The sequence below is a fragment of the Myzus persicae genome, unplaced genomic scaffold, assembly GCF_001856785.1.
Source record: "Myzus persicae strain clone G006 unplaced genomic scaffold, MPER_G0061.0, whole genome shotgun sequence".
In the NCBI taxonomy this organism is placed as follows: Eukaryota; Metazoa; Arthropoda; class Insecta; order Hemiptera; family Aphididae; genus Myzus; species Myzus persicae.
Window position 1 is genome coordinate 464,529 of NW_019104255.1, and position 18,853 is coordinate 483,381.

The 18,853-nt window shown below is 29.4% G+C and overlaps 1 protein-coding gene across 2 annotated transcripts; it reads left to right on the forward strand.

Annotated features, from left to right (window-relative positions):
* The first annotated feature begins 180 nt into the window (after positions 1–180).
* On the forward strand, positions 181–17,700 carry LOC111040520 (tigger transposable element-derived protein 4-like). Of its 2 annotated transcripts, none has more exons than XM_022324455.1 (3): positions 181–1,277; positions 2,799–2,899; positions 4,770–6,215. In XM_022324455.1, the coding sequence occupies exons 1-3, from the start codon at positions 1,275–1,277 to the stop codon at positions 6,160–6,162; spliced, it is 1,497 nt and encodes a 498-aa protein (XP_022180147.1). In that variant the 5' UTR covers positions 181–1,274; the 3' UTR covers positions 6,163–6,215. The 2 variants fall into 2 exon arrangements, 1 of the variants encoding a protein (XP_022180147.1); XR_002605208.1 differs by lacking the exon at positions 4,770–6,215 and adding an exon at positions 17,684–17,700 and having other exon boundaries at positions 204–1,277.
* Positions 17,701–18,853: the final 1,153 nt, after the last annotated feature.

Genomic DNA, 18,853 nt, shown 5'->3' on the forward strand with positions numbered 1-18,853 from the left:
CACTCTGACGTTAACTACAAACTGTTCAAGTCAAACGCGCATCCCTTCCCTTACCACACTAGACCATGCACACATGTATTACCAACTTGATCACTCGAGTTTTGTAGAATTCAGTGTTCTGATAGTTCGGTTATTTGTAGTTGGCACTGTTGGAAGTTGCCAGTCAGCCTAATGCCTATTGGCTATTGCCTAGTTCCTATTTAGTAAAAAGTGGCTATTACCAACTACGGACTACAGCACAGTACAGAACTACAGAAGTACGGAGTACAGTTCCAGTGGTAGTGTGGTGAACTACTGTATATATAGTTACGTTGTTGAGTGTACGTCGCAGTTTGTCGAGTGTCGCAGCCATATTGCAGTTGGACGTGCGATCCATTTGGTCAACAGAACTCATAACGGCAAGGAAACGAGTATCAACAATTTGCTGCGTAGACTACGTTTCGACCGACGGGCACGGGAACGACGACAAATTGTTTTGCCATTGCCGTAAACGCTCTACCCGCGCATTTATCGTTAAAACAATATTTATATTTATTGCTATCGCCCTTCATCACTACAGGTCGTCCGGTGCTGTTGCTGCGTCGACGTGTTTCTCTCTCTTTCTCGAGGCTACGCTCGACTGCTCGAGATTGTCGTCAGTGTTTCGACAACAGTTTTCTAGTTCATTTTATTTCCGTTTTTACATTATTTATCGTCATACCTTGCTTTGCGCTCACCCAGCAGTGCGTAATAGCGTATAAGATTGTTTTTTTTTTGTCCGAAACATTTTTGACGGACCGCCGGCGGAAGAAGAACAACCCAAAAACCTCTCTAAATGAAGGCCAGCGCCGCGTACACAAAGAGGGCAACGATGACGGAATTGTTTTATTATTACCACGGCGGCAATGCGCCTACCAATCGATGTCGTTAATAGCGATACGGTCCGCCATTTTGTGCTGTTTATCAGCGAAACTGTAATCACGGAATACGGATTCACATTCACGTGGAGTAGCGTCAACAACAAGCGTCAAGCATTTATGTCCACCACGTACGCCAACATAGCACGCCAGGCACCATCCATTCGCCGTCGGGACGATCGATTTTAAATTAATTTTATTTCTATTTTTACTGCTTTCCTACAGACAGGAAAATATATAAAAAAACGCAAATACGATATCGACGTTTAGTATTTTTAAATTACGACACTTATTTTTGTGAAAGAGAAAGAAAGAATTTTGTGCCAAACCATTGTATAAATCGTATTTGTACGTACAGAGACGCACAACAAAAACGCCATGGTAAGTTAACGGGCTTTATATTGACCTGCCCTATAAAATTATTTGACCTTCGGTTCAAATGACTATGTATTATGGTTTTAATAGAACACTATTACTAGTCCGATCCGTTTAGGAAAATTAAGATATAATTTTTACGTTGTATAAAAACGGTACTACAGTCTACAGTGATAGTTTTAATTGTGTTTTTATTTATTTGCTAATGTATTCCTTTGTATCCTTTTCACTACGAATCCGAGCTGAAATACCCGAAATGGGTTGTGGCCGTTCCTTGAACGAAATGAAGGAAAAAATAATGTATATATACTAAGCAATGACTTGTGATATTCATTGATATTCGTATTCCACTTAATTTTTGAATGTAAATAGTAGCAGTGTCGACGGCATATATGTTATTGTTACGTCACTTGCAATCGACTTGCTGACGTATTTACGATCGTTATTATAGCTGAAGATTGGTGACGTATACATTTTCGCGTACTACAATGAGACATTTTATTCCCACACTTGTATCAGTCCTAACATCGATCATCCTTTTTCCACTATCACTGTACAGTACTATGGAGGTTTGGTGGGGCTTATTGCGAGTATATTCGTTATTATGTGGTGAAGCTGAATTTGTATTTAATTTCGTCAAGTAAAGTTAATTGCGTACGAAGTTCATAACAATTTAATTATAAAAAAAACGTCCATAAAAAAGAAATAACATTTTACTGGTACATACCATCTAACTTCTTAGACTTGTGTGTGTTCGACAGTCACCGCAATAGTTTACTCCCCTTCCCCTCATTACCTAGGTTAAGATATCGTAAGACTATCTAAGCTTTCATGAGTCATGTTATATATTCATTGGAACACGGCTTACTAATAATTGTTTTTATAAAATACAATTACAATTTTTATTAATATGTTTTGCCCTTTTGATCAAATCACAGATATTGGTGAGATATCTCAACTAATTGAAAAATAAATTCTAAATTAAATATTTAGTCATTCTATTCCCAAACAATATGGTCTCATATTAATTAATGGCAGGTTACATGCAAAAAATGATTAATTTAATGGTTCAATAAAATGTATTGGACCCAATAATATGGGCTATTAAATCATATTTGAGGGACCTTTTCTAATGAAATAAAGTGTATTTCAATTGAAATATGTAAAGTAATAGGCCATTCTTCTATAATTTTGTTAGTTATTTCTTATTTAGTAACATAATACTTTATAGATTACATTCATAAACTGTTGTTCGTGTCTATCTGTATATTTTGATTAATATATTATAATATACCTACCCAGATTGGAACCAATACTTTTTTTAATGATCATAAATATTTAAAACCTTTTTAAACGATCAATAAATATTCATATTTACATGTACAAAAAAGAATTAACTCAGTAAATATAATAGGTATATTAAATTTATATATATATATATTTTATCAATCAATATTAGAATAAAACCTTTAAAATTTAATGTTAATTCATAATAAATTATTAAATCATGAATTTTTCTAATTTCAGCCACCGATTGATCCCATGCAGCTATTGAACTGCTTAAAGGTTTTGCTAAATGAAGATACTGGTGGTCTTAAAGGTCCTCCTGAAGCAATGCAAATATCCAGGTAAGAAATATTATGTCAAGCACACAATGGAATGTATTGGAATTTTAGAAAATATTTCTCTTCATTGATGTAAATATTGTAAATTTGTATGTTAGTGACTTAATTAATATATGTTATAATATGATGGGTGACTGGCTAATATGTATACTGAACTTTATTATTTAAATATGCATTTATTTACTAAAAATAAAATTTTAAAAAGAACTTCTTGTTAGGCCAGTTATCAATAAACTATAAATAAAAATCATCAATGAAAGCAAGTGTAATAAATAGATTAGAATAAAAAATTGAATTCACAAGGGATTTAAGTATGTAATATTGTTGTGATACTACTAACATTTAATATTTATTGCTTTAAAAAAGAGTTACGCCAAGTGAGCCTTCTACTGATGAGTTCTTTAGCTATTAAGATTAGCAATTTGCCTCCTACCAGCTAAGAAATTTAAACCCAGCTTGTGCATAACTGGACAATAATCATGAGGAGGATTGTCAATATTTAAACCAAAAGCTGCATACTTAGGAAAATTGAGTTGAACCCTTTCAATTTTCTCACACCCACAAGAAGTAAAAAAACCTCATCTTTATAGTAGACAAAATAGTATTGTTCATTATGTCAGACATTTCCCAATTATTATTTTATAACTCATACAGAAGTTTTTTCATTTAATTTATACAACTAATTATTAATAAATGACTAATTATCATTATCAAGTTCAATCACAAATTATCCATGAAAATTGTTTGATATCTATTTCAATATTGAAATTAAAATTTGTCATATTATATTAAAAAAAATATCTTTTGAGATGATTATTCTTGTAGTTTTCTAGGAAGAAGCATTTCTGTTAGGTTAAAGTCGTCGAGTAGTATAAGTGAAATCTTTTAAACTATTTTAGATTTTAAGCTAAGGTTGGACTGTATTGGATTGAGATAAAAAATTAATTTTCTTCTATTTATTATTAGCTCTTTATTTAACTAAGTATATGCTACTTGAGTTCATGGTTTTTGTATGTGAACACCATCATAAACCGTATGTATTTCCAACATTGGCTAAGGGTAGAGTTGCCAACCTTAAGTTTGTTTGGCGTGGACCCAATACTAAATTATTTTAGTAGTATAGCTTGTAATAGGTACTATCATTATTTTGTATTTTCAGAAGTTTAAGATTCTTATGGGTTCTTTTTAAATATCAACACAATCCTGATCATAAGAGATAAATTTTATCATTTAGATTCTTCTTATTTGTTCACATTATTATTTTTATTTATTCTTTTAAAAACATAATGTTCTATGAGATCTAATATCTAAAATTTAGATCCTAAATGAATTACTATTAATAATACATAGGTATTGTGGAAATAAAGTAATGTTTGAATGCTAATATTATTATTATACAGTGAAAACTCTTTATAACGAAACTCTTTACAACGAAAAACACTATATAACATAAAAATTACATAATAATGGTTGGTTTGCTATATAACCCATTAGACAATTCATTCTCTATAACGTATTAGTCACTCTCAATAACGAAACAATATTTTATGTTTCATAATACAATTTACGTGTTATCGTATCTTTTACATATATAAACTATAAAAATAATCGGCAATAATGCCGGCATTTCCAAGAACGATTACATTCTTTCATTATCTACTTTTAATATCGTTATTATCGATATTTAATAGGTACCATGTTCATTTTATTATCGACGTAATGTCTAACATTATACACATGACCACAGTAGTGCGCTAACATTCGTTATGGCAAGTAAAAGAAAAGCACTGTGTGTTGATCAAAAAGTCGCTTTAATACGTGCGATTGAAAAAGGTGAAAAAAAAAGTGATGTCGGGAAACGTTTTGGTTTTAGCCCATCTACTGTCGCTACTATCTGGAAGAATAAGGATAAAATATTGCATGCTGAAACAGAAGGAAGTTCTTGTAAAAAAATAAGGAAACCGAAATTTAAAGGCTTGGACCAGGCCATGTTAACGTGGTTCCATAAACAACGTTGTAATAATGTACCTATATCTGGGCCTGTTTTGAAAACTAAAGCTGAACATTTTGCTCAACAACTTGGTATTATAGATTTCAAGGCCTCGGAAGGATGGCTTGGAAAATTTAAACAACGTCACAATATTACCTATGGGAAAATAAGCGGAGAAGCACTAAATGTCGACTTGAATGTTACTAACAGCTGGTTAATTAATGTGTGGCCAAAATTGAATGAAAAGTACACTCCGGATAATATTTTTAATGCTGATGAGACAGGTATTTTTTACAAAATGACCCCAGATAAAACATTAAAATTCAAAGGGGAAAAATGCGTGGGAGGTAAACTTTCTAAAGAACGTATCACTGCGTTTGTAGCAGCCAATATGAGTGGTACTGAAAAAAGAAAGATTATGGTAATAGGCAAATCAAAAAACCCGCGATGTTTTAAAAATATTAAACGGTTGCCAGTCACTTATAAAGCAAATAAGTCAGCGTGGATGACATCAATACTTTTTGAAGAAGAAATAAGAAAATGGGATGCAGAATTAAAAGGGCGAAAAGTTTTGTTACTCGTGAATAATTGTCCTGCTCATCCCAATCTATCTAATCTTATGAACATAGAGATGATATTTTTCCCAGCTAACACAACTAGTATCTTACAGCCGATGGACCAAAGTGTTATAAAAAGTTTGAAAGGCCACTATAGAAAGAAAATATTAAGGGAAATTATCGAATCTGATGGCAATGCCTCTATCAATATGCTTGATGCGGTGAACTTCTTAAGTAAAGCCTGGGAAGAGGTAACATCAGAAACTATACGGCATTCTTTTCGTCATGCTGGACTTCGAAGTTTTGCAAATGCTGAAGAAGAAATAGAACAATTTGAGAATGAAGATGATACACTGAGTGAGTGGATTACTCAGTTCAATACTCCGCATACTTTGACTCCTGAGGACCTACAAAACTATGTAGAAATAGACGAGAATCTAGTTACAACAATATCGTTAACTGATGAAGAAATCCTAAATGAAGTGACAAAAGGCGAGGAGGAGCAAAAGGAAGATGAAGAGGAAGCACAACCTGACGAAGTCGTAATACCAAGTATTCAACAAGCACTTGATGCGGCTAAATTATTAGAAAAGTACTTATTGTTTCATGAAGATGATCCAAAGTTATACCAAAACATGGGAGAAATTCATAGAAAAATACAAAAACAATATTGGCAAAATAAAAAAGTCCAAACTAAGATGACAGACTATTTTAAATGAATTATAAATATGTATAGTATAAAAATTAAATTATATTTAATAAGTATGTATAATAATAATAATAAATTAATACAATACGTAAATATATATAAAATAATGTAAAAATAATGATGTGTTTGATATATAATATTACATACCTTTATACATAAATAATTAAAATTTTGTTTTTTTTTAAACCCTCTCTATTACGAAAACTCTCTATAACGAAAGAAATCTCTTGGTCCCTTCAGATTCGTTATAAAGAGTTTTGACTGTATATATACATATATTATTTTTTTAATGACTTTAAATAAACTGTGTTCATCTTTTTTAAAAGTCCAATTTTGATTTCTGTTTTAAAGGATTGTAACAGGAATTTCTAGTTTCTATACTCATATAAAAGCTATGAAGCTTTTTTTTTTTGAAAATGAACCATTAAAATGTGGCTTATGCAAACATGCCTACTTAATAAAATTAAACTATCATTCCAACTATAGTAAAATGATAATTTAAGAAAATTGTTAATATTGGTTATATGATGTGCTGATGTTCTGATAGTGGCATAATTTGGATGTTGCATGAGGTTATAAAAGTATCATTTGCCCCACTGAAAATACCTAAGTGTTGATTAATGTATTATACATTAGGTACATCCACTATTATAAAAAAAGATGAATTTCTCTGCTTTCCTCTGAATTAAAATAATATCTACTGTGTTTATTATACTATTTACAACAAAATTAGTAAGACCAAATTGTAATAACTAGGGCTGTGAATTCATAGGAAAGTGCATTTTTTTTTGGTGATTGTTAAACATAGCTTTGTGAGTACATAATTTGAATTATGTAATAATGAATCCATCTATGAAACTTTTATTTTGCATATTTTTGTATTTTTAATTTTTTAGGTCATTTTTTCGCATTTTTAGGTCATTTTTTGCTTTTTTAGTTCATTTACTAGTATTTTTAATCAAATTCCGTCAATTGACTTGTTTGAAAACATTTTTTTTTTTATTTTACACGGGCTGTATATGTTATGTTAAATTTATATTTTATTAAATAATATTTTACATAAGTCACACACTATATATGGGTTAGGTAAAGATAACGATTCGATAAAATAAGGCAATTGCTAGACAACTAGATAACTTAGATAAGTTATTGTGGCATATCGTCAAATCAAATTCAATCAACATTTTTATCATTTTTTTTTTTTTAAACACTTTTTGAACACTTTTTTGTACTTATGTTTAATATCCTGTATCCAATATTAATATTAATATAAAAATTAAATTAAAAACCATTTTTATAAATTTTATGCTATACATTTTGGCATTTTATATTCCTTTTTTTTTGCATTTGAAGTGCATATTTTATTGCATATTTTTGACATTTTTAATGCATTTTTTAAGATTTTTTAGTGCATTAAATTCACAGCCCTAGTAATAACCCTTTTTATAGGTACTTAATAATTTTGCAACTAAGATTAGATTTTTACAATAAAAATAATATAAGTATCAGTCTGTGTTAGTGAATTTGTGTGGATAATACATGGTTTAACTGGGGTATTTGTATTAAATTATTACTATTTCTTAATTATCAATATGAATATTTCAAATTATTTGTATGGAAATATCATTAAAATTAAGCAATATCTGTACGTTTTAAAAATCAGCTGATTTTTAACTTTATGAAAAAATTGTACTTTAAAGTATTTACATTTGAAGACAATTGGTGTGGTAGTGGTTTAAATTCGTACAATGTTGTAGAGCTTGTCTGGTATGAGTATTTCAAATTAAGGTATGCAAGCTAAGGTGTTTACAAAAAGATCATAAGCAATTAAAGTCTTATTGTATAATTTATGTTGAGATGCAGGCCGCTTATTGTACTCAAATCGTATAGATTGTGTGACGCAAAAAAAAGAAAGTAAAAGATGTAGGCCAATTTCAAAAATAAAAAAAGCATGTTGAAAATGATCCAAATTTTTGTGGTGTTTGTAGTATAGACTAAATTGCAAATATTCTTTCACTTTAGTGGATTTGCAGTGTTAAATATCAATTTTTTTTTTTTTTATTTGTAAACTAGAAAATTATACAATCTATACAAATAAGTACAATAGGCATAATGTATGGTTTTATAAATTATGTGTGATGGCTTGATGTCTTTGGGGGAAGAAACCATCCAGTGAAGGTACTTCGGCATGAGTTTACATTATATGGGTGTTAAATATTCATATTATGTTTACATTATAAGATCACTAGGCCATTGCCGTTTGAGTCTTCTAGGAGGATTATCTGGAATGGAGGTAGATAGAAGCTTTTTCATATGGGGATTGGTGTGGTTTTTGAGGCGATTCCTAAATTTTTTGTAGTAAAGCTTGGCTGTTTCAGTGACTTTAGGAACGTGAAGATCTGTGTGCAGAGTGTGGTTGGAAATATAAGGTGGAGCATTGGTTATGAGACGGAGGGTTTTTGATTGGAACACTTGTATTTTTCGTGTGTTTGATATTTTTGCCGTGCCCCAGATTTGAATGCCATAGAGCCAGATAGGTTTAAGTAGAAGATTATAAATGTGAATTTTGGTTTTGAGAGATAATTTTGAGAACTTGCCGAGAATGGGTCTGAGAGAGTAAAGTCGTTGATTTAATTTTAGTTTTGTTGTATGTATATGCTTAGCCCATGTTAGACGTTTGTCGAAGGTTACACCTAGATATTTGACTGTGTCGCAGCATGGTATTGGTTTGTCGTTTATATGTACCGAAGAAGGTTGTCTGTGGCGAAGAGCAAAAGTGGTATGTGCAGATTTGTTTTCATTGATTTTGACACGCCAGAGAGAGTACCAGTGTGAAAATATAAATATAAATAAAAAAAGGGGTCTTTTGTCACACTGTATACAACCCAAACAACACACTGTGTTTCTCGTTTTCTTAACAATCTGCACAACCTGGTAAAATGTATAAAATATAACTTCTTTCAATTATTAGTTTATTGATAATATTATTTACATTTTTTTTATGTATTTATTTTTTAGTATAAGAATAAAATCTTAGATCATATACACTGGATAGAGCTATAGCGTATATCACGCGTAGTCCGTGTTTGAAGCAGACCCGTTCATGCCTAAAGTACTTATTGTGCATGAGTGAGAAATGAAATAGATCACACGGGACGGAGAAGGAACAATAATGTGTTATAGTGATAAGGACGACTAGGTACTGAATGCTTAGATCATATACTTTGCTCATGCGCAGTGATGACTTCGGGCACGAATAGCTATGCTTCAAGATTTTAAACCATAGCTCTATCCAGTGTATATGATCTAAGAATAAAATAGAGAAAACATACAGTTAATTTTTACTATTATAGTTGATTTTAATTATTCAAATATTGAAGCAAATTCTACACTAAGCATTAGGATAACACCTTTTTAGTAATTCTTGTAATAGTTGATGTTTATGCTTAGACTATTGTAGTTACAATATGGAAAACATGACTATTAGTCTATAGCAGGGGTGGCCAAATCACGGCTCTCGTCACAGTCGTATGCGGCTCGCGGTCTTATTTACAAAAACCAAAATATTTTAATTTTTTTTGTATACATTTATAAAAAAAATGTTTTTATTGTATTTATTTAAGGCTTTAGTATTATAGTGGATAGAATATAGATTAAATCAAACAAAAAAAAAAAATTAATTAATATGAATAATAAATTAAAAAATTAAACATTAAGCTAATTTTGTTTGCGTGGTATTTTTTTCTTCTTCATATTTACGTTTAACCGCTTTTTTAGAAATTGACATCGTAACTTTCGCAATAAGTATCGGTAAAATATTACAAATATTACAAATATTTTACAAAACAAATTGAGGTGTTTACAATAGGACTATTCAACACAGACTACAGACTATATTAAAAACAATATAATTTCGTATATCGTAATTTGATATGTTTATCGGCTGTTTGCTATCTTTATTACTTTTGTGGTATAAAAGTACACATTAGATAATTTGGCTCTTGATATAATTTTATTAATACATGTGGCTCGCGTACATAGTCATGTTGGCCACCCCTGGTCTATAGCTTTATTTTCTGTTTGGACAAACAACTATAAATTTCAATATATTTAAAGTATATCGTCTTCCAAATTGTATATGATACAAATATTGGGGATCATGTTGGTTCTCATTCGATTTCTGACATTTGTTTCACACAAAATTAGTAAGAATTGGATGTGTATATTTCATTAAATGTTAAGTTGTTACTTTTTTAAACAAACAATGCTAATTATAAGATGCACAGAAAGTAATTAATTTAATTTAATTAAAATAAAAACTTTTGAAACTACTCCGTGTTTTTAATTGAACCAGACTATTTCATTAGAAAAATAGTTGTTAAGAAATATGTTGTGTATGTTTTTATGAAATACAACTAAATAGGTCTGTAATGAATAAACTATTAAAGATAGGTTTTGAAAGGTCTGAAATTCTTCACTGCACTTCTTCTATCCTATGTGATTCTAACAAGATAAAATATGTTCTCCAGTTTTAGAGATCTACGTTACTAAAGAAAAATCTAGCTAAAATTGACTGGTTTTTTATCGGTTAAAGAGTTAATTTTTAAATTCACATTTTGTATCTACTTGATAAGCTCTTTTTAATGACATTTAATTATTTAATTCATATCATTAGTCCATCAAAGCTAACTTAAGGGGCCCTATGAATGCTCAGTTTTTTTTTTTTTTTAACTTCTGTTCCTAATTCAAACGATACGTATAAACAATTATTGCGATTTTTATTCTAAAATAATATTTTAGATTCTCAGTAATATGTACAAAGGAATAATCTAGCCATATTTTTAACTATTGTAATTTAGATTGCAAAGAATGTTGTTATAATTTTCAAAAATTTGCAAAATTTCAAACTTAAATATTTAATCAACTAACTAAAATCATACAAATGTGCCTCGATTGATCCCTTGTACATATAGTGGAAAGTCAAAATATTTTTTCAAAATGCAAATCGATGTAATCGTTTGAAATTGTTTAAATTAGAGTTGTCTGTTAGAGTGAAAAATAAATATAATTTCTTTATCACAAAATTGTTATCTGACAAGCTAGATCCTTCTATGCTACTACTAATGATCATTTTCTAATACAACAAGGCTAATACTTATAATTATTATACTTGTGCAACTGAGTGAGCGCTACTCGTTAGTTCATCCTAATGACTGAGCTCTGCGTTTTCATACTCAATGTCTCATACTCTATTACTTAGCTGACAGGTTTAGTAATGGGAATGTGCTAGATCAGACGAGTTTTATTCGCCGTCTAGTAGTGCTCTCTCGGCAGCACGAGTATAAGTTACAAATTTTTTTTTCTATTTAACTACTAAATGTATTGAAAAGTTTTTAAAATTGAGATTTTTTCATCCCATTTAATGTACTTGATTACAACTCAAGAAAGTTAAACATATTTTATTATTTCAATAGTACCCAAATAATAAACAATTTTAAGTTAAATTAATAATAATTTATTTTATAAATTTCATAATATTTTTATATACGTAAATACAAGATTTTTTTGCAATAGTTAGGTACTATCAAAAATACGTTTATACATCATAATTGAAATTCAAAGATCAATATCAGAGGCTTTTCAACTATTCCTTTACAAATGTTCATCATTTTTTTCTACGTATCTACTTTTTATTTCTCTATTTCCGATAAATGAATTGATAGTAGTTTCAGTAGTATGTAGCTCCTGGTGTCTTTAATGAATAATAGGAATTTATTAACATGCTATGCATGTTTTTATGCCATCTTAAAATGTATATTAAGGTCCCCACACACTGCAGCGGTAGCGGTAAAATTCTTTTGTCTTCGCGTGCCACCTCGGTGGGGGTAAATTGTGTTTGGACTCATTTTGCCACCACTGCTACTGTTGCAGTGTGTGAGGACCTTTAGGCTCTTTCTTAGCAAGGACTGTTGTTATACAACTTATGTTTTCTAAAACCTATTTTCTAACACAAATTTTGTGATTTCATCTTCTTGAAACTTTGTGTTCAACAACTTGATTTTCCTAGACATTTTTCCTACAAAAATAATAGTATAATTACCATTGTTAACATCAAAGTTGTGTTGTGTTAGAAGATATTAGTGAGAATCTATGTTGGTCTTGGTAAAATTTGCAACTCTGTGCACTACTGTCAGAGTTAAAAAGTACATATAAGACTTTTGGATCGTTATGTGAAGGATGTTTTTTTGAAAAGCATGAAAGTTTAGTTCATTAAAATTTTGGGTAAAAAATTCCATACTTGCATAATCTATTATTTTATTCAAAATACTTTTAAAATGTTGCTCAGTAGTATAACTTACAATTTTACATATAAAATAATATCTTCATACATTTTAAGACAATTAAATCAAACATTTTTAAATATTTCAATGTAGACAGTTTTATAAGTTTGTATCCTGTGGGCTGTGATCAGGGCTGTATTACCGCTTAGGCTGTGTAGGCTAAAGCCTGGGGCGGCAAGTTTTTTTTTTTTGTGTGAAAAACTACGTTGAGATATTAGTAAAATATCAATACCTATGTAAATTAGGCGGTAAATTTATTTCAGCCTATGGGCGGCAAAAACCTTAATCCGGCCCTGCCTGTGATGGTTTAAATATGTGAATAGTATGTGATCATTGGTGTTTGACTATGTGTATTAGAAATGGTGGAGTGCTCTCCAACACTTAAACTCTATCTCAAAAGTGGACAATCACTTTTTGCGCATTGTGTGAATAATCGATTGGTGCTTCAAGAACCACTTGATCACGCTAACAGCGGGTAGTTAGTGGGAGGTACGCAGCACTGACGTTACACAGTGGGCCGATTGATTATTCTCTTTTGACACAGAGAATAGGTATACAAGAAGTCACCTCCAGTGTAGCGTACTTTTTGTACACTTATTTTTCTAGTGTACTTTTTGTCAAACCTATCGATGAATCTTATAGGTAGTGTGATACAACTTAAAACTGATTTGAATTTGTTAATATATTGGTCTGAGGATCAATCAAGAAAAATGTTAAGGTTTTTGATTTCAATTCAGAATAGTTAATTTTTTAAATGTCATACATTTAAAATATTAAAACCAAATTTTTGAAGTAGGATAGCAAAATTTGAAAAATGGATATGCAGACATAATAACAAATTCAAATGAGTTTTTAAAGTACAACCACATAACTAAATTGGAAAAGACTTATATACCATGCTCCTCAACTGCCAGTTTTAGGCAATGATGAGATATCTCTATTACATAGACTTCTAATGCACAATTCCTTACTTAGTTCTCTAGGAATTAATTTTTCAATGACATTAAATTGAGATATTTTTTCTTATGATTGACCATTTAAAAAAAAGTCAAGTACTATATCAAATGAACCACGAGGTCATTAATTCATAGGTGTATAACTTTTAATTTAATTTGTTTTACTTTGATTGTGCTAATGAATTTAAATATTATATTGTAGGGCTACGGCTCTAATCTATATTTGTTTATGTAGGTATTATCTTATCCATCTGATTTAGTTTTATAACAATACATGCATGTTCATAATTATTTATCTTTTTATATTTTATTTTAAGAAAATAGGTAGATATGTTAGGTTATTTTAAGATGTTCACCATCTTCAACATTTACTAAGTAATATATTTTATTTAGGTTGTATTTTGAATAAATATCCACAAAGTGTATTTTTTTATATTATAAATTACAGCTCTTGTTTGTAAAGATATCTATTCTGATTGTCTATTAATCACTTAGATGAATATAATATGATCATTTTCATATACCTACATAGTGATTTTTCTTATCAAAAAACATAATTTAATGTTAAACTGATATTACATATTGCCTAGTATGAATTAAAATATTATTCCAGGACCTATTTTGATACATTTAAATTGTACTTTGGATGGGTAATTATTTAGTTAAAAGTTTGATGTTTAGATGAGCAAATTAATGGTCTAATATTTTGTGGTATCTCTGTGGCTGTCTGCACTCGCTAGGTTAAACTAAGGCTATACTTCTCTCATATAAAATTTAAATACTTATAAACAGGGATCGGGACTTAAAGCATTTGCTTATTTTTATGGGTTGACCTTAAATCTAGCAGAGTGCTATGGAAGTGTATATCATATTACAACACGTTCAATTATGAAATTTGAAAGTACTTTTTATTGCTTTTTTCAACAATGTTTTAAAAAAAAAGCTTATTTCTAGTTTTTCCGATTATTTTTACTTCTATGCATATCTCTGCTAGCATAAACGGCCTTGTCAAGATATAGAGAGGTGCCACTGACAAAACCTAGGAATTTTAGTTAATTTCTGAAATGAAACCTAGAACTAAAAATAATTTTTCTCCCTTGTATCATATTTCCCAGTAATAAACATCCCAACTCATATTTTCTTGCTTATCTACTAATCGGCTAAATTGATCAATTTTTTTGGTTATTATGAAAATGTTTAGAAAATATATGAAAAGTATAATAAAAAACTTTAAATGTTTTTAAGAACTCTAAAAGGCTAAAAGTTTTAATTTTTTTTAGGTTTCTAATTATAAAAATTAAACCATAGTAAATTATAAAAAAAATTGTGTTTATAGTTTTTGTTGTGCTTTTTTTTTTGCTTGTTTTATTATTTTTAAGCACATTTGAGTGTTTATAATGAAGTAATAAATGCTTTTTTTTGTAGCTCTTATTTTGATGATTATAAGTGCTATAAGTCCTAAACCCTGCTTATGAGTTAGTGCTCATATGTAATTCATCCAAAATTAAATTTTTATGTTATGAAGAACTCCAAAAAAATACTTTGTTTTGAAATATCAAAATGTGTGTTGTATAAACTTAAAAAATTGTAACAATTTAAAATAGTAAAAAGTATAATAAGAAACCTTTGAGATTCACTATATAATATTCTTACTTGAAATTTTTATATGACAATTAACTCTCTAATATCAAACATTTAAACATAGCAAACTTAAACAGATTATTCAGAACTACTCTGCTATGATTTGTTTTTATAAGACTAAAACAATGCATGAGGGTTTTGTGTCCTCTTAAGTACTATTGTCTATTGTTGTTTAGACAACTTGAAAAACCAGCAATAAGTTCTGGCAACTGATATTGGTAATTAGCCCACGCACAAAAAGTAGTATAGAATACAGTGTGTCCCGTGAGGATATACCCATTAGCCATAGAGGGGGACTCGCCGCCCATACAATAGCCGGTTTTTTGCTGTTTTACCTATTAACTAAAATATTGATTAAAAATCAGGAGATTAATAAAATTTAAATGCTGAAACATCAATATTTTCTGAAAAATGAACTCTACAAAATGGCTATCTTCGATTTTTTTAAAAATAATTAATTAAAAAAATATATTTTTTAACTTTTTTACCGAAATATAAAAAAAAAATTAAAACATGAATTATTTGTTGTGCTTATCTCTGTGAGTCTTAATTAAAAATCAGAATTATGATATCTACATTATTTTAGGACAAATCGCAATGAGTTAATCCTCACGGGACACCCTGTATAGCACTTTTTATGATCTTGCTAAAAATGTAACATATTTTCTAAATAAATTTCTTATTTAATTGGAATAGTAAAGTGGGAATAATAAAATTCTAAGGGTAACAGCATTAAAAAGTAAGGTTTGAATTTCAATCCATTTTCATATTATTTTTTTTGGAATTCTTGATACAGTGTTTTCCTAACTGCAAACCCATTAAAGATTTTTTCAAGGCACTTTAAATTAGTTGGTAATTTTTAATTTATTTTGAGGGATACAACAAAAAATTTTTTTTAAGATACTGATTTACTATTGCCATACATAATAATAAATATATTATTTAAATAATCTAATGATTCAATGAAAAAAATGTCCCATTTCTAGTAGGTACTTACCATAGGTATATCACTTAAAATTTTGGGGATCCCCTTTTATGGTGGGAGATGCGCTGATCAAATATGTTTTGGTTGGCCGAGCGGTTCGATCTTAATCTGAATACCTCTTTTTCTTAGACTTCAATTTACTTTAGAGAATATTATACAAGAACCCCGAATTATTGAAGGACCCTCATGACATGGGGTCTGAGTGTCCTCAGTTACGCCATCGATACTGTTGAACATGGTCAACTCAAAGTTGAAGGAACCGACTTTTTTCCATTGAATTAAATTAAAAGATAAAAATAATCATGTATATATTTTAATAATTATTAATAAAAGTATCTATCTATTTTTGTTTGCTTGAGATTCTGGAAATGCTGCGTTTAAGCAAGGAAGTTTTCCATTTCGTCAACATAATTCAACATTTCTTCAGTATTTCCTATAGAGGAAAGTACTTATAGTATTTCTGATAGGTGTTGCAAACCAGCAGTAATTGTAGGAGTTGATACTAGATCTATACTCTATTATACAACATAAACAAGTAACATACCTAATTATATTTTCTCACAATTTCGCATTTTATCCGAGTAGACAGAGAAAAATGAAGCGTCTTAACAGGTGGTTTCTACATTGACTATACTCTGTTCACCGAGAGACCAGGACTGTTTCGCGCATACGACTGATGGAAATATGGGCTCTTCTTCAAATATACTCTCTCTACGACTAAACCTATTTTGTATTCGTGGCGAATTCAAATAAACGTTCGTATCGGCTGTTATATTAATATGCTGATAATAATATAATAATATTCTATTATAAAGTACATACAACACACTTTTTAAATTAATTATTTAAAAAATAAACCGAAACGCGCTCAAACATATGAATTGAAATCACTGCAAAACAACATGACACTGTATGCATGCATGCCCCAAATTATGAGCAGCTGGCGGTTGCCAGGTGGCGCGTAGCCGTTACGAGTAAAAGTGGTAATCAACGAGTTTTCGCTTGCCGCGTAGTCCTGGTCTCTCGATGAACAGGGTATATACACTGTTTCAAAAGAGAATATACCAGATTTACATAAGAAAAACCGGTTTTGCCTGTGGCCGCCTGGTATGTTCTCTTTTGAAACAGGGTATAGTATAGGACAATTTTAGTGACTGACAGAAAACAGCTTCTTAAGCTTTCTTAAACGTCTTAGCGAGTTTCACTGTAGTCAAATATTTGTAGAATATGTTCAGAATGTTTAGATATTATTTTAATTTAAATATAAATTTAACCAATACGAATTGTATTTTTTTCCAAACAGTTCTATTATAATTTATGAATGTACATAAAAATATATCAGTTTATTAAGTTAAATTAATAATTTTGATGAGTCAGATCTCTATTGTCTATGCGCCTTGTTTTTATCTATTGCTCTTATTTTATGGTTTAAAATGGTTACTTATAAAGTTATACACAGTATTTAAGTTTACTAGATTATTCATACTTAAAGAATATAATTAATTTTATCAACTTACAATATTAAACAAATACTTGTTTGTTGCTCTTGTCACATTTAAATTCTGTTGACTCTTCTTACATTATTCTAATTACAATTTTTTTTTTCAGATTGATGGCAAAATTCTCAAAAAAAATTGTTAGTAAAAGCTTATATGTTTTTATTTTAAAAGAATCTACTCCACATTTATTAAATATGTAAGTAAATAGTATTATGTATAATATTAATTATTTTTATTGCTTAGGTTAAACAAACATTTAACTCCACTAAATTTAATTTTCAAATTATTCATTGAATTTCTTTTAATTATTATAAAATAATTATAGATTAGATATACACCTATAAAATATAGATTTTATTAAAGTTATAATTTTTAAAAAGTAGTACTATAGGATGGTTAGTAATAAGTAACTTTACTTTTTGTATTCTGTATACAATAAATATTTTCTCTTTTTTTTTTATTAGTATTCAAAGTGAATAAGTTAATTTCTTAAAGAAACTTGTTAGTTGTGTATTAAGTCAATAAATCAACTTCACTTATAATGCTCTCTCTGGATAATACCATTATTCATTAGTGCATAGTTATTCACCCTTCAAAGAATGTAAATTGTTAACACACTGTTTTCCCTTTTTTGGCGGCCCACACCCAACATAGACAAAACACATTTATGCAGAATCATTTTTTATTTTTTTGAATAATCTTAGAGTTAAGAAGTCACCCATTTCAGAAATGATAAGGAATAATATTTTTCCAGGTATGACATAATTTGTCTACATATTTTCTCAAAAAAATTTAAGCATTTAGATTAAATTTTATTATTTTTATTTTTAAAGTTGAATACAAAGTCAAATAATAATAATGTATAAAACTGATATGTCAATAGCCCAAAAATATTGTCCCCTGTAATTTTTGTAATACCTGATTTTATTCTGAGATTACTCACAAATCTCATAAAAAAACAATTTTAGGTGAAATCATTTGATCAATGTTGCAGATGGGTCTAACAGAGAAAATAAATATCAAACAGTAATAAGTTGACTAAATTAAAAATGTGTTATTATTTATTTCTAATAACATAGTTATTACTACAACTATTTTACCTTATGTTTAAACCAAAGTGGGTGTTGCTTGAATATGCTGTTTCGGGTTAACAATCATTATATTAACCGCATAATAGTGTTTAAATGCAGGCACACTTCTAAAGATCATTGACTTTTCACACATCTCGCAGATTGTGAATGTACACAGTTTTAAGTTCCCTTTTAATATTACCTAAATT